Source organism: Bombina bombina, chromosome 7 (genome assembly GCF_027579735.1).
Source record: "Bombina bombina isolate aBomBom1 chromosome 7, aBomBom1.pri, whole genome shotgun sequence".
Lineage (NCBI taxonomy): Eukaryota > Metazoa > Chordata > Amphibia > Anura > Bombinatoridae > Bombina > Bombina bombina.
The window spans coordinates 535,292,856-535,307,773 of NC_069505.1; the positions used below are offsets into that span (position 1 = coordinate 535,292,856).

Below are 14,918 nucleotides of genomic sequence, written 5' to 3' on the forward strand. Positions count from 1 at the left end.
TCTGTAGTAAAGCCTTACCGCAAAACTCGTAATCTAGCTGTCTGTTTGCACATGTGCAGACTGGGGTAGTCTGGCCTCTTGTATTCCTTTAAAGAAACATTAAACACTTATAAATGGTAATATAAAATAAATTGTTTATATAAAAAAAACCTCTATCAATATACTTTAATTATTTATTGTGTCCCCTTTTCCTGTAATTCCATTGTGTGGCTGCACACTCTGACCTATTTATAACTGTCCCTAATTGGCAACAGCAGAGAAGGTAACCTAAGTTACAACATGGCAGCTCCCATTGATTTATAGACACTAAAACTTTACACTTATTTTGTCAATATTTAAACAACTAATGAAACTTTAAAAAATACATCTACATGTTATTCTCAGACTAATCTTTTCTTTGGATACATCATTCTATCTAGCATTTGCTTAGTGTTTAATGTCCCTTTAAGGTAGTTTAGCACAGATTCAACTTAGTTGCTATTGCAAAGAATGATTTTTCTATAATGATTGTTGATGTAAAACTGATAATCCACCTTTTAAAAGCATGTGACATCATAGAAGCTTAGGGAGAGAATGAAAAGTAAATAAAAGCTCACATAAATTGCATAAAAGTATTAACTCAAGCCTCACTGGGAGAAAGTCAAACAAGCACAATTGTTAGATGTACTGTATTTACAGCAAAAGGCTGGAAAAATAATGAATGTATATTGCAATAATATTTTACTTGCAATAATGAAACATTTTGTGCTTTGTTAAAATGTCAAGTTTAATGGTCCTTTAACAAAATTGAAATTATGATCCTTTACCAATGAAACTGTAAAACAATAATCAAATTATCTCACTTATCTGTGACTATTTCTTATAATTTACTGACTCCGACATCATAAAAGGAAAGATAGGAATCACTGAATTGTGCTGGTGAAAAGGACTTTATACTTGGTCAGAGAACACAAGAAAAACAAATAAATAATAACCATGCCTGTTATATTGCTACACACTCCCTGAACAGGAACTAAACACATCTGTTATATCAGTGAAATACCTGCAATATGTTGATGTAGGAAAACATAATATAACCATTTAGATTACACCCTGAACTATATGCCCACATCAGACATTAGATTATGTCTAATCAAGTATGTGCCAACTTTTTAAACAAATATTTTACTGGACATTTAATATAAAAACTGCACTGCTCAATTAAATATTGGACACCTGGCAACCTTAAAGGGACATGAAACACATTTTTTTTCTTTCATGATTTAGGTAGAACATATAATTTTAAACAACTTTACAGTTTACTTCTATTATCAAATGTGCTTCATTCTCTTTGTATCATTTGTTGAAGGAGCAGCAATGCACTACTGGTTTCTAACTGAGCACATGAGTGAGCCAATGACAATCGTTATATATATATATATATATATATATATATATATATATGCAGCCACCAATCAGAAGCTAGAACCTAGGTTCTTAGTTGCTCCTAAACGTTACTAGATAAACCTTTTTTAGCAATGAATAACAAGAGAAGGAAGCAAATTAAATAATAGAAGTAAATTGGAAAGTTGTTTAACATTTTATGCTCTGTCTAAATCATGAATGTCTAATTATGACTGTACTGTCCCTTTAACCACCAGACACAATTTGCATATAAGAAACAGAGCAATTGGCTAATTTACCTCAGAACATTTAGTAACATTTCAGTATATTAACTGTGCTGTGTAGAAGTCAGTATTTCTAGCTCCTGATTCTGACCCAGCCATACCATACCCAGAATGCAGCATGAAGAGGTTCAGTGAAGGTGGCAGAGAAGGTATGTATGTGTCGTATTGGGTCACACAGCTCATAAAAAGACAGTAGCCCATTCTCGTAGTCCAAGTATATTCCTATTCGCTGACAGGATAATGTGTGAGGTATAGAGATTCGTGCTGAATCATGTATTCTCAATAAAACTTTATTAAACCAGCACAAGCACCAGGATTTATTATTATTTCCAATCCTAGAGAGATCTCCTTTCTTTTTTATACTAGGATAACACATTCCTACACTCCACCACCCTGACTTGCTGGTCTCTACTTCCCAGTAATGTTTTCCTGACAAAAAACTCCTGGTACTTAACACCTGAGCGTACTGGAATCTCTCTGGTGTTTCTGGCCGCCGTTGGTGTATTTCTGTCCAGGAGGCCGTTTGCAAGTCATCTGATACAGTTACATAATTTGAAGCTATGTTTAAATCCAGTAATAAGCAGGAAGCCTCCTGCATACAGAGTTCTCTATTTAATTTTATTTCATTGACAATATCAGTAGATATATTTACACCTTGTATTAGGTCAGACATTTCCTGTACACAGAACCATCTTTTTATTTTTATAACAGTCAGAATATCAGCCAAACCTTTGTATAAAGTCGCTGAGATCAGCCCCTCATCTAAATCGCCTCCCCCTGGAACCTGTTTTTCATCTATATGTGTTCCTTCATCATCTCCTTTCTCAGAACCACAAAACTCAGAATAATGTGATTCATCTTCTTGTACAACAGTTAATGGATCAATTGTGTTGCACAAGTCTTCAATGTGATACATCTTACTAGACAGCTCTTCCTTCTCTTTTTCCAGTTGCTGGATATGATCAGTGATTAGAAGTAAAACCCTGTTTGCTTGCTGGTTGATCTCACTTACAACTTGCTTTTCTAGGTCTTCCAGTTGTTTTCTGATGTCCTTAATCATGTCAGTAACTCGTTCTGTAATACCAGCTGCTTTCTCTTGCATGCATCTCTTGTTGTCTTCAAGACCTAAGACAGTTTCCTCATTCTTATTTTTCTTTGAGGTCAAGTTCTTCAGAATATTTCTAAGTTTCTTTTTCTTTTTCTCAGAAGTCTCATTCAACAGCTCCATCTGGTGTCCCTTGTGCTCTTCGGCCAAGGAACATATCACACAGATACTGGCAGCTTCTTCATAGCAGTAATATTCAAAGGACTTCTTGTGAATGGGGCATTTTCTGTTACTCCAAGAAGTGGTGGGTTTAGTTAAGATGTGTTCCTCAGACTTGCTGTGTACCCTCAGGTGAGTATCACAGAATGAAGCTTCACATAGCAGGCATGATTTATTGGCAGGTACAGAATAATCAACACAGTAAGTGCAGAAGATCCCAATCTCAGTCTCTGGTTCAGTAGATCTGAATTGCTCTGCTATATTACACACCTTAACATTTCTTTTAAGTGCAGGCTTTCTCTTAAACTGTTGTCTACATTCAGGGCAAGAAGCATCTTCATCATTCTGGCCATCCCATGTTTTAGTAATGCAGAAATTGCAGAAGATATGTCCGCAGCTCAGGGTTACAGGATCTATATACATATTCTTGCAAATAGAGCAGTTTGAATTCTCACTCAGATCTCTGGATGCCATGCTTGAATCTAGCAGAAGGAAATAAAACTATCCTTAAAATGTAGTAAGTTTATCACTGGGACTTTAGCTTCCTTGTTAATGGTTAACCCCATAAATTCCATACTGTAGCAACCAGCATGTTAAGGGAAATTATGTATATGAAATAAGTTCCTCTTATCTGCCCATCCCTGTAAAGCATATTAGCTTAATATTCTATCTAAAACATTACAGGCTCTATCTCAACAGCAATATTATTTATATTTTCTCTCTTCTTTCCCTTTCCTCCGTATTTTAATTTAGTTACAGTGTTCCAACAGTATTCTTTTGTAGTTCACCAAAACGGAGATATTCCTGTATTGCATCATTTCTTTATTTAGGGGAATGGTATAAAGTGGATTTAATTTTCCTCCCTAAGTTTAATTATTGTAACTTTTGCAAATATTCCTATGTTACATAAATTTCAGTTTTCAATAAAGACTTGAGAGCTAGGGAAATATTCATAATCTAACAACAGTTTATTGAATGTCTGACAAGTGGATCAAACCCTCTTATGAGAGAATATGATTCAGATAGAGCATGCAATTTTAAGCAACTTTCTAATTTACTCCTATTAGCTAATGTTATTCATTTTCTTGGTATCTTTATTTGAAAAGCAAGAATGTACGTTTAGATGCCGGCCCATTTTGGTGAACAACCTGGGCTGTTCTAGCTGATTGGTGGATACATTCATCCACCAATAAACAAGTGCTGCCCAAGGTTCTGGACTTTCTTTTTCAAATAAAGATAGCAAAAGAACAAAGTTAAATTGATAGTAGGAGTAAATTAGAAAGTTGCTTAAATTGCATGCTCTATCTGAATCACGAAAGAAAAACATGTGGGTTCACTGTCCCTTTAATATAGTTCAAATGAAACTTTTCATGAATCTGGGCATTTAATTTTTAACAACTTTCAAGTTTACTTGTATTTTCTAATTGTTTTCATCCTTTGTTCAAAAGCATACCTAGGTAGGCTCAGGGCATATGCACTCTAGGTAGGTGTCTGCTGATTGGTGGCTGCACAGATCTACCTCTAGTATTTAAAGAACCAGATTTGTTCAGTTAGTTCAACGGAGCTGGTGATCACTATGTGTTTAACTAATTTGCAGGGGGAAACATAGCTATATACAAGCAACAGTAAATTAATAAATTAAGTAAATAATAATAATTAAGAGCATTTACTTTTACACCTTTGTGTCCCTTTAACCACTGAAATGATAAGGTTCTCCTGCAGGCTTATAATCTTACATAAAAATCTTACAAGTATTTGACTAATGTGTTTAATTCCCGTTCTATTCTATGTATAACAGCATAATAGATGTGCCTTGTTACTAAGAGAATAAAGCAAATTTGATAATAGAAATAACATTGAAAAGTTATTTAAAATCTATATTTTATCTGAATCATAAAGGAAAAATGTTGTGTTTCATATCCCTTTAGGACTTGATTCTCTAAAATTTGCTGGCATGAAGAAAACTATCAAACGGAACCTCAGGGGAGGAGCCCTTACTCAATTCTCTAAAAAATGGACCAGAACCTATAAGTCCCATTGAGCTGTCTCCCATATAGAAAGTAATTAATGGAGAATCTCATTGGTGAGGGTGAATTTGACAGGAAACACTTGACACTGATAGCAACATTTTTTTGAAGCACATATGAAATTGATTTGTTTTCTGTGTATTTTACTTTAAATTCATTTTTTTTTAAAAATAAAACAATGAGATTGCAGATGTAACATACAGTACCTCAAAAAAGTGAGTACACTCCTCACATTTTTGTAAATATTTTATTATATCTTTTCATGTGACAACACTGAAGAAATGACACTTTGATACAATGTAAAGTAGTGAGTGTGCAACCTGTATAACAGTGTAAATTTGCTGTCCCCTTAAAATAATTCAACACACAGCCATTAATGTCTAAACTGTTGGCAACAAAAGTGAGTAGACCCCAAGTGGAAATGTCCAAATTGGGCCCAATTAGCCATTTTCCCTCCCCGGTGTCATGTGACTCATTAGTGTCACTAGGTCTCAGGTGTGAATGGGGAGCAGGTGTGTTAAATGTGGTGTTACACTCTCTCATACTGGTCACTGGAAGTTCAATATGACACCTCATGGCAAAGAACTCTCTGAGGATCTGAAAAAAAGAAGTTGCTCTACATAAAGATGGCCTACGCTATTAGAAGATTGCCAAGACCCTGAAACTGAGCTGCAGCATGGTGGGCAAGACCACACAGCAGTTTCACAGGACAGGTTCCACTCAGAACAGGCCTCGCCATGGTTGACCAAAGAAGTTGAGTACACGTGCTCAGCGTCATATCCAGAGGTTGTCTTTGGGAAATAAACGTATAAATGCTGCCAGCATTGCTGCAGAGGTTGAAGGGGTGGGGGGGTCAGCCTGTCAGTGCTCAAACCATTCGCCGCACACTGCATCACATTGTTCTGCATGTCTGTCATCCCAGAAGGAAGCCTCTTCTAAAGATGATGCACAAGAAAGCTCACAAACAGTTTGCTGAAGACAAGCAGACTAAGGACATAGATTAATAGAACCATGTCCTGTGGTCCGATGAGACCAAGATAAACTTATTTGGTTCAAATTGTGTCAAGCGTGTGTGGCGGCAACCAGGTGAGGAGTACAAAGACAAGTGCGTCATGCCTACAGTCAAGCATGTGGTGGGAGTATCATGGTCTGGGCCTGCATGAGTGCTGCCAGCACTGGGAAGCTATAGTTCATTGAGGGAACCATGAATGCCAACATGTACTGTTATATACTGAAGCAGAGCATGATCCCCTCCCTTCGGAGACTGGGCCGTAGGGCAGTATTCAAACATGATTACGACCCCAAACACACCTCCAAGACAACCACTGTCTTGCTAATGAAGCTTAGGGTAAAGGTGATGGACTGGCCAAGCATGTATCCAGACCTAAACCCTATTGAGCATCTGTGGGGCATCCTCAAATGGAAGGTGGAGGAGTGCAAGGTCTCTAACATCCACCAGCTCCATAATTTCATCATGGAGGAGTGGAAGAGGACTCCAGTGGCAACCTGTGAAGCTCTGGTGAACTCCATGCCAAAGAGGGTTAAGGCAGTGTTGGAAAATAATGGTGGCCACAAAAAATATTGACACTTTGGGCACAATTTGGTCATTTCCGCTTAGGGATGTACTTTTGTTGCCAACGGTTTAGACATTAATGGCTGTGTGTTGAGTTATTTTGAGGGGACAGAAAACTTACACTGTTATACAGGCTGTACACTCACAACTTTACACTGTAGCAAAGTGTCATTTCTTCAGTGTTGTCACATGAAAAGATATAATAAAATATTTACAAAAATGTGAGGGGTGTACTCACTTTTGTGAGATACTGTACAATAATCACTATTGAGAAAACTGTTCAGCCCACTTGACAAGGCAGATAGACTAATTTTAATATAGAAAAATAAAGTACTCTTTGAAAGTTGTATGTTTTCGTGCAATTATAACTTTATATTTTGAAATTAAGTTGTACATTAGATATTATTTTTTTAGAACAAAAAAAGAAGGTGTTACATAAAACAATCCCATCTATGTTCAACATTTTCACAACATGAGCAGCACTCTCTTGTACTAGAAGATGCAGGCTGAATTTATAGCAGTTGCCCAACACACTGACACTCCAGTACATACTTGGGCTCCAGTGGCAGGATCCAGAACTATCTCCCATGATATTAAGACTAAGGAGGTTGTCATTTTAATAAACTTTTAATTAAAACATTAAAAAAATAGACTATACCAATCATAAGGTCTCAAAATGCAACACAATTCTCAGAAGATGTTCATCAGGCATGTTAACAACAATGAACATAGCATTTGAGTTTGTTGAACATCTATGGAGTGGTTTCATGTGTATATTGAAAACACAATATGGAACCCTCTTGTTTTGTTCTAGATAATTATCCTGTTGTCTTCATATGAAGATCAGAAGAGCTGCCTTTTAAAAATCTAGTGCCTCGTTATTTCTCCTTTTATTCCCATTTTTGTAGAACAAATGTTTAATTGCCAAATACAAATTTTTCCTGCATACCTTAAGTAACAAATTTTTGGAGGAATTTAAATTTGCGTTATGTTGCATACTTTTTTTTTTATAATATTTTATTGAGATGTTTAGAAACATACAAAAATAAAATAGTGTCATGTCACAGAAATGAAAAAGTTAATGACAAATTTTAGAGCAAATGAACAATAAATACATGAAATTGTAGCTATTAATACATATATCTAAGAAACCTCTTTCTTTGTCTTATACGAGAACATTTAGCATTTGAGTAACTACTATAATGGCCGGTCATGGACCACCTGGAAACTTATTGTGATAACATAAATGGTAGGTACACTGGAGGCAACTCTTGGACCATTTGGTTAACGTGTACTGTAATAGTCAAACAACTGATAAAATAATGATGTGGTAGTATAACAAACTGCAACATAGCAGATACATTTTTTACTTCAAATATTCAGTAAATTTAAGGAGTATGTTTATCTGTGGCAAAGATGGATGTATGACTTTATGCTGCACCCCCGCTTGTTAGAACGCCCCCTAACAGGTGTAGGTAAGGTATTTATTGGCAGCAAGAGCTTAGTATAGAACAGCCTGATGAAGCGGCATATCTAGCCGGGAAACGCGTTGCTGTTGTTTCATTTAACAATAAAATACGGACTACCATTTTATCTGCTCTGTCCTGTGTCTCTGTATCATCACCATATTATTTTCCAAGAGTGACTTTTTGCTCCACTTCCACCCCATCCGTTACCTGCAGTAGCAGTGTGTACAGTTCGTAGCCATACGGAATCAGTGGAGGCTTGCCGATTGCTGACTGTCGATTGGTGGACACGGAGTGATGTCTTCTAGCTGGAGTGTGTCTGTCGGGCGACTCTGAATAGTCCCGATCCACGCCTAGAGGCACGATCTCGGTGCCGCTTGCTCTGTGAGTATTTGGCTCAAGGGGGTGGGTCTTAAACGTAGCGACTCTTCTTACCTGGTCATACGATACTGTTTTATGTGTTGTGGTTCCTCTCCTCTTTTACTCTTTCATAGCTTGAGATCCATCTGGAACAATACTGGGATTTCCATTGGGAGTGCGGCCATCATTTAGAAACCCTTTTAACTACAATCAACCAACTAGCATCAGCGTACCCTCTGAGGACTCTTCTATCCTCTCTACATTATACACTCATTTTTTCTTTGCATAAATGTTTTGTAGATGATTTATTTATATAGCCCATAAAGTTTTTTTTTACAAAAATGTATAGTTTTGCTTATTTTTAAATAACATTGTTCTGATTTTCAGACTCCTAACCAAGCCCCAAAGTTTTTTGAGAATACCATGAGCTACCTCTACTCCAGCTTGTTCCTGTTTGTTTAAAGGGTCTTTTCATATGCAAAAGAAGGGGGGGTGTCTTATTTTCTACTTGCAGTGGGCTTTCCAGCTACCTTTTCAACAAAGCTAAACAGAGCTTCTAAGTAAGTTTTTAAACAGTTTTATACTGGATTTTTATATCAATATCTGTGCATCTTATTCTTTATAGTAGTGTCTATTACATGCAGTTATATGAAAATGAGTGTATACTGTCCCTTTAAGATATATAAGGCAAAGGGAATAGATTGTGTTGACTATTAGCAGGTGAGATCTCTCTCATCCATTATTAAGAACCCCCCATGTTAAAATGGTGCCTCTTAACTATTATGCATAAGGTAGTAGAGGGATATAAAAAACTTGTTCTTTTCAATGTTGGGGGGGGGGGGGGGGCGATTAAAAAAAATAAATGTGCCCAGATATATTGTTTAAGCCTTATCTCACTGGCGGAGCACCTGAGTGAGAAGTTATATGTAGGTCCTATGTTTTATTAAATGTAGAATGCTGTCTATCACCTACAGCGCCTCTTGTCAAAGCCATAGAACACTATGTTACAGCAACATAATGCAGGAAGGTAACCCTTCTAGAGGAGTATTGAGAGTGGGCTTATAATATCAGATTAAGGCAACCTAGAGAAATGAAGAACTAGCAACTGGGAGAATCATAGTTATATGAAGTGAACTCAAGCAACGAAAACAAAAGCAAGGCAGCATGCATACTTAATCCTACAGAGCAATGTGTGTAATGACCTCAGCAAGACCTTAAACAAATACGTTTTCTAAGGTAACATAGGCAATTCACCACTCATAGAGTCTATCAAAGGTGATGGAAATTTTTGTTTTTAACTGGGAGAGTCATAGAAACATGAAGTGTCCTGATCTTTGCTATGTAGGGTTAGCAAAAAATAAAATGTTTTGCTGGTAAGAGCCCTATTTGTTCCGAAGCATGAGCAGACGTATGCTGCTATGATATGGGCTTCTACCCTAGCCTATGCCTGAGCGGGACCAGATTTTCATAGCACAGGTGCGATACCACTCCCAGCCAGTGTTTTTGCCGGTGGCGACAAGGAAAGCTTGATAAGTCCCACCAGCCAAGTGACTTCCTAATTTGGAAAGGTATGGTTCAACTGAGTTAATGGCACACATAATTGCTAGTTGAGAGCTGACAAAGTCCCGGCACATATTTGGCTTCTCCGTGCATATGGAGGTGGAGGACAGCTGCGGGAAAGCCCAGAAATCTACGGCTGAACCCTGCCTAGTTAGTGCACTTACATAGCCAAGCAGGGCAAGTGGTTGGAGCTCAGCAGAAATGTTGGTTGCAATCTGAAAAAGTGCTGGGGTTTTATCCTTTGGATGCACTGTAAGATGTAGCAGTTGGGCTCTCTATTTGCTGATAGCTGTTCTCCCATTTTTGTGGCACTCCAATGCTGAGTACTGTTGTCCCTGGCCTCAGGGTCTGTAGCTGGATTGATGAGAGCATGTTCTCTTTCAGAATAGTCGGTAGTGGATAACGAGCTCCAACGATAGGAAGCTTCAGTACTCTCCCCTTCCAAGTAGCTAGGTTCCTGCTGAAGAAGCTTCTCAAGAGTACCCTGGTTCGGGCTAGATGCCATTTGCAATTTTTCCTCAAATGCATCTTGATAGCTGGCGAGCAAGTGGCTCAGTTCTATTAAGAAGCTTGCAGCAGTCTCCATTTTAAATCTCTGTGGCAGACTTTATGCGGTTGCTTGAAGATAGTATTTTAAGTCTTAGGTTGTATTAGAGTACACAGGCCCTATGCGACAGCAGTATTCCGAGGGTATACCACTGGGGGGTTAGAATGAGGCCTTAACCTCAGAATTTGCTCCGGATCGTTGTAGCGGGCAGCAATCCCCAATAAAAAAACATCACTTAGGAGATTAATTTATCTTTAAATAAATATCTACTGGTTAGGGTCTGGATGGTAGCTGGATCTAGAGATATTTTGCAGATAATGCAGGAATACTGGAACAGCTTACAATAAGACGACCTATCATGGCCACCGCCTGGAAGTTCCCCATGTTGCATACTTTTAATGCAAGTTTTATTGCATATCATGAATTATTTTTTAATGCATACTTAAAAGTGATGGTAAATTCACCAAAGTAAGTTTGCAAAGTTTAAAATTACTTTTAATTTTAAGCATATTGATGTGATTATTTATGTCAGAAACACAATATATCTTTTGTAAGACCCCATTTTTATGAGGCTCCGTTACCTGTTTCAATGCTGCCTCTGTCTCAGAATTTATTATTCTTCCGTTTGACAGGCAACTGTGGCAGCCAATAGGAGCTGCACCATACGCCCTATGTAAGACACTGCTAGCATGCTCTTGTGCTGGTAACTTGAATCCGACTCAGCCTGAAGAAGAACTGCACAAGTGCAGTTCGCTACGCTATTTGCGCTTCTTAAACAGTGAATCTGCTTTACCATAGCAATTCACAGTAGCAAGACTGTCTCTACAATGTCCCTTTAATTTACCTGAACCTTAAATGGATATGAAAGTCAAAATTAACCTTGCATGATTCAGATAGAGCAGGTCATTTTAAGACACTTTTACATTTACTTCTATTTTCAAATGTGCTTCGTTCTCTTGGTATCCCTGGTTGCAAAAGAATACGCACATATCCTACACTAGTGGGAGCTAGCTGCTGATTGGTGCCTGCACACATTTGTCTCTGGTGATTGGCTAACTAGATGTGTTCAGCTAGCTGCCAGTAGTGCAATGCTGTTCCTTCAGCAAAGGATAACAAGAAAATGAAGCAAATTTGACAATAGAAGTAAATTGGAAATTGGTTTAAAATTATATGTTCTATCCAAATCCTGAAAGAAAATGCTGGGGTTTCCTGACCCTTTAAAATTACTGTACACACAGATAAAATAACAGCTAAATGCCAGTCCTAGGTAAGCAGTGATTAGGAAGTGTCAGTCCGGCAGTGGTAACCATAGCAATAGCATTGTCATTATCTCTATGAACCTACAGCTTGGCCATTGCCCTTTGACTACATGCCAAAAAGACTAACAAAAAAGTCAAATCATGTGTCAGTTTAGCTAATCCCATGGCTGGGAAGATTGTAAACTACAGAATGGGTCAAAGTGGAAACCTGTTTATGCCAGTCTTCTGTTTTCTAATATGTAATGATTTACCCAGTTATCTTTTTCTTTATGCTTCCTCAAAAAAGTATATTAACGTTTACAAGCTTAGAAGCTTATTAAAATCTCATGGCTTTAAACCTTTTATAAAGAGTGTACTGATCTATAAATGGATGTGAAATTAATTAGATGTCACCCCAGCAAAATAAATAAAAAAGTTTTGTATAATTGTGTAAACAAAATACAAAATGCTTTATTAGCATACCTAATGAGCCGTGCTTGTTAGCATGCAGCTGCATAAATCATTACACATTATAAATCAGGAACTAAAGCTGCTAGGACTGATCTTAAATGATCAATTGTTTGTAATTGGATTTCAATACACAAAGCCAGATTGGACCCAAAAAGGGGCCTGGGCATTTTAGGGCAAAGAGGCCCCCCCCCCCCCTACACCTCCGCTCACCATTTACTATTTAAAGGGACAGTCTTGTCAAAATTAAACTTTCATGATCCGGATAGGGCATGTCACTTTAAACAACTTTTCTAATTTACATTTATCATCAAATTTGCTTTGTTCTCTTACACCTAGATTGAGGCCTAGATTTAGAGTTCGGCGGTAGCCGTCAAAACCAGCGTTAGAGGCTCCTAACGCTGGTTTTGGGCGCCCGCTGGTATTTGGAGTCAGTCAGGAAAGGGTCTAACGCTCACTTTTCAGCCGCGACTTTTCCATACCGCAGATCCCCCTACGCCATTTGCGTAGCCTATCTTTTCAATGGGATCTTTCTAACGCTGGTATTTAGAGTCGTTTCTGCAGTGAGCGTTAGAGCTCTAACGACAAGATTCCAGCCACCTGAAAATAGCAGGAGTTAAGAGCTTTCTGGCTAACGCCGGTTTCTAAAGCTCTTAACTACTGTACCCTAAAGTACACTAACACCCATAAACTACCTATGTACCCCTAAACCGAGGTCCCCCCACATCGCCGCCACTCGATTAAAATTTTTAACCCCTAATCTGCCGACCGCCACCTACGTTATACTTATGTACCCCTAATCTGCTGCCCCTAACACCGCCGACCCCTGTATTATATCTATTAACCCCTAACTTGCCCCCCACAACGTCGCCGCAAGCTACTTAAAATAATTAACCCCTAATCTTCCGACCGCAAATCGCCGCCACCTACGTTATCCCTATGTACCCCTAATCTGCTACCCCTAACATCGCCGACCCCTATGTTATATTTATTAACCCCTAATCTGCCCCCCACAACGTCGCCGACACCTACCTACACTTATTAACCCCTAATCTGCCGAGCGGACCTGAGCGCTACTATAATAAAGTTATTAACCCCTAATCCGCCTCACTAACCCTATCATAAATAGTATTAACCCCTAATCTGCCCTCCCTAACATCGCCGACACCTAACTTCAATTATTAACCCCTAATCTTCCGACCGGAGCTCACCGCTATTCTAATAAATGTATTAACCCCTAAAGCTAAGTCTAACCCTAACACTAACACCCCCCTAAGTTAAATATAATTTTTATCTAACGAAATAAATTAACTCTTATTAAATAAATAATTCCTATTTAAAGCTAAATACTTACCTGTAAAATACATCCTAATATAGCTACAATATAAATTATAATTATATTATAGCTATTTTAGGATTAATATTTATTTTACAGGCAACTTTGTAATTATTTTAACCAGGTACAATAGCTATTAAATAGTTAAGAACTATTTAATAGTTACCTAGTTAAAATAATTACAAATTTACCTGTAAAATAAATCCTAACCTAAGATATAATTAAACCTAACACTACCCTATCAATAAAATAATTAAATAAACTACCTACAATTACCTACAATTAACCTAACACTACACTATCAATAAATTAATTAAACACAATTGCTACAAATAAATACAATTAAATAAACTATCTAAAGTACAAAAAATAAAAAAGAACTAAGTTACAGAAAATAATAAAATATTTACAAACATAAGAAAAATATTACAACAATTTTAAACTAATTACACCTACTCTAAGCCCCCTAATAAAATAACAAAGCCCCCCAAAATAAAAAATTCCCTACCCTATTCTAAAATACAAATATTACAAGCTCTTTTACCTTACCAGCCCTGAACAGGGCCCTTTGCGGGGCATGCCCCAAGAATTTCAGCTCTTTTGCCTGTAAAAAAAAACATACTATACCCCCCCCCCAACATTACAACCCACCACCCACATACCCCTAATCTAACCCAAACCCCCCTTAAATAAACCTAACACTACCCCCCTGATGATCTTCCTACCTTGTCTTCACCATGCCAGGTTCACCGATCCGTCCTGGCTCCAAGATCTTCATCCACCCCAAGCGGGGGCTAGACATCCACTGAAGAAGTCCAGAAGAGGGTCCAAAGTCTTCCTCCTATCCGGCAAGAAGAGGACATCCGGACCGGCAAACATCTTCTCCAAGCGGCATCTTCTATCTTCTTCCATCCGATGACGACCGGCTCCATCTTGAAGACGTCCAGCGCGGATCCATCCTCTTCTTCCGACGACTAGACGACGAATGACGGTTCCTTTAAGGGACGTCATCCAAGATGGCGTCCCTCGAATTCCGATTGGCTGATAGGATTCTATCAGCCAATCGGAATTAAGGTAGGAATTTTCTGATTGGCTGATGGAATCAGCCAATCAGAATATAGTTCAATCCGATTGGCTGATCCAATCAGCCAATCAGATTGAGCTCGCATTCTATTGGCTGATCGGAACAGCCAATAGAATGCGAGCTCAATCTGATTGGCTGATTGGATCAGCCAATCGGATTGAACTTGATTCTGATTGGCTGATTCCATCAGCCAATCAGAAAATTCCTACCTTAATTCCGATTGGCTGATAGAATCCTATCAGCCAATCGGAATTCGAGGGACGCCATCTTGGATGACGTCCCTTAAAGGAACCGTCATTCGTCGTCTAGTCGTCGGAAGAAGAGGATG

General features: G+C 38.1%; 1 protein-coding gene across 1 annotated transcript; it reads right to left on the reverse strand.

The window, feature by feature from the left end:
* Window positions 1-1,740: 1,740 nt before the first annotated feature.
* LOC128636510 (E3 ubiquitin/ISG15 ligase TRIM25-like) lies at window positions 1,741-3,405 on the reverse strand. Its single transcript, XM_053689514.1, has one exon. The coding sequence runs from the start codon at window positions 3,403-3,405 to the stop codon at window positions 1,741-1,743; it is 1,665 nt and encodes a 554-aa protein (XP_053545489.1).
* Window positions 3,406-14,918: the final 11,513 nt, after the last annotated feature.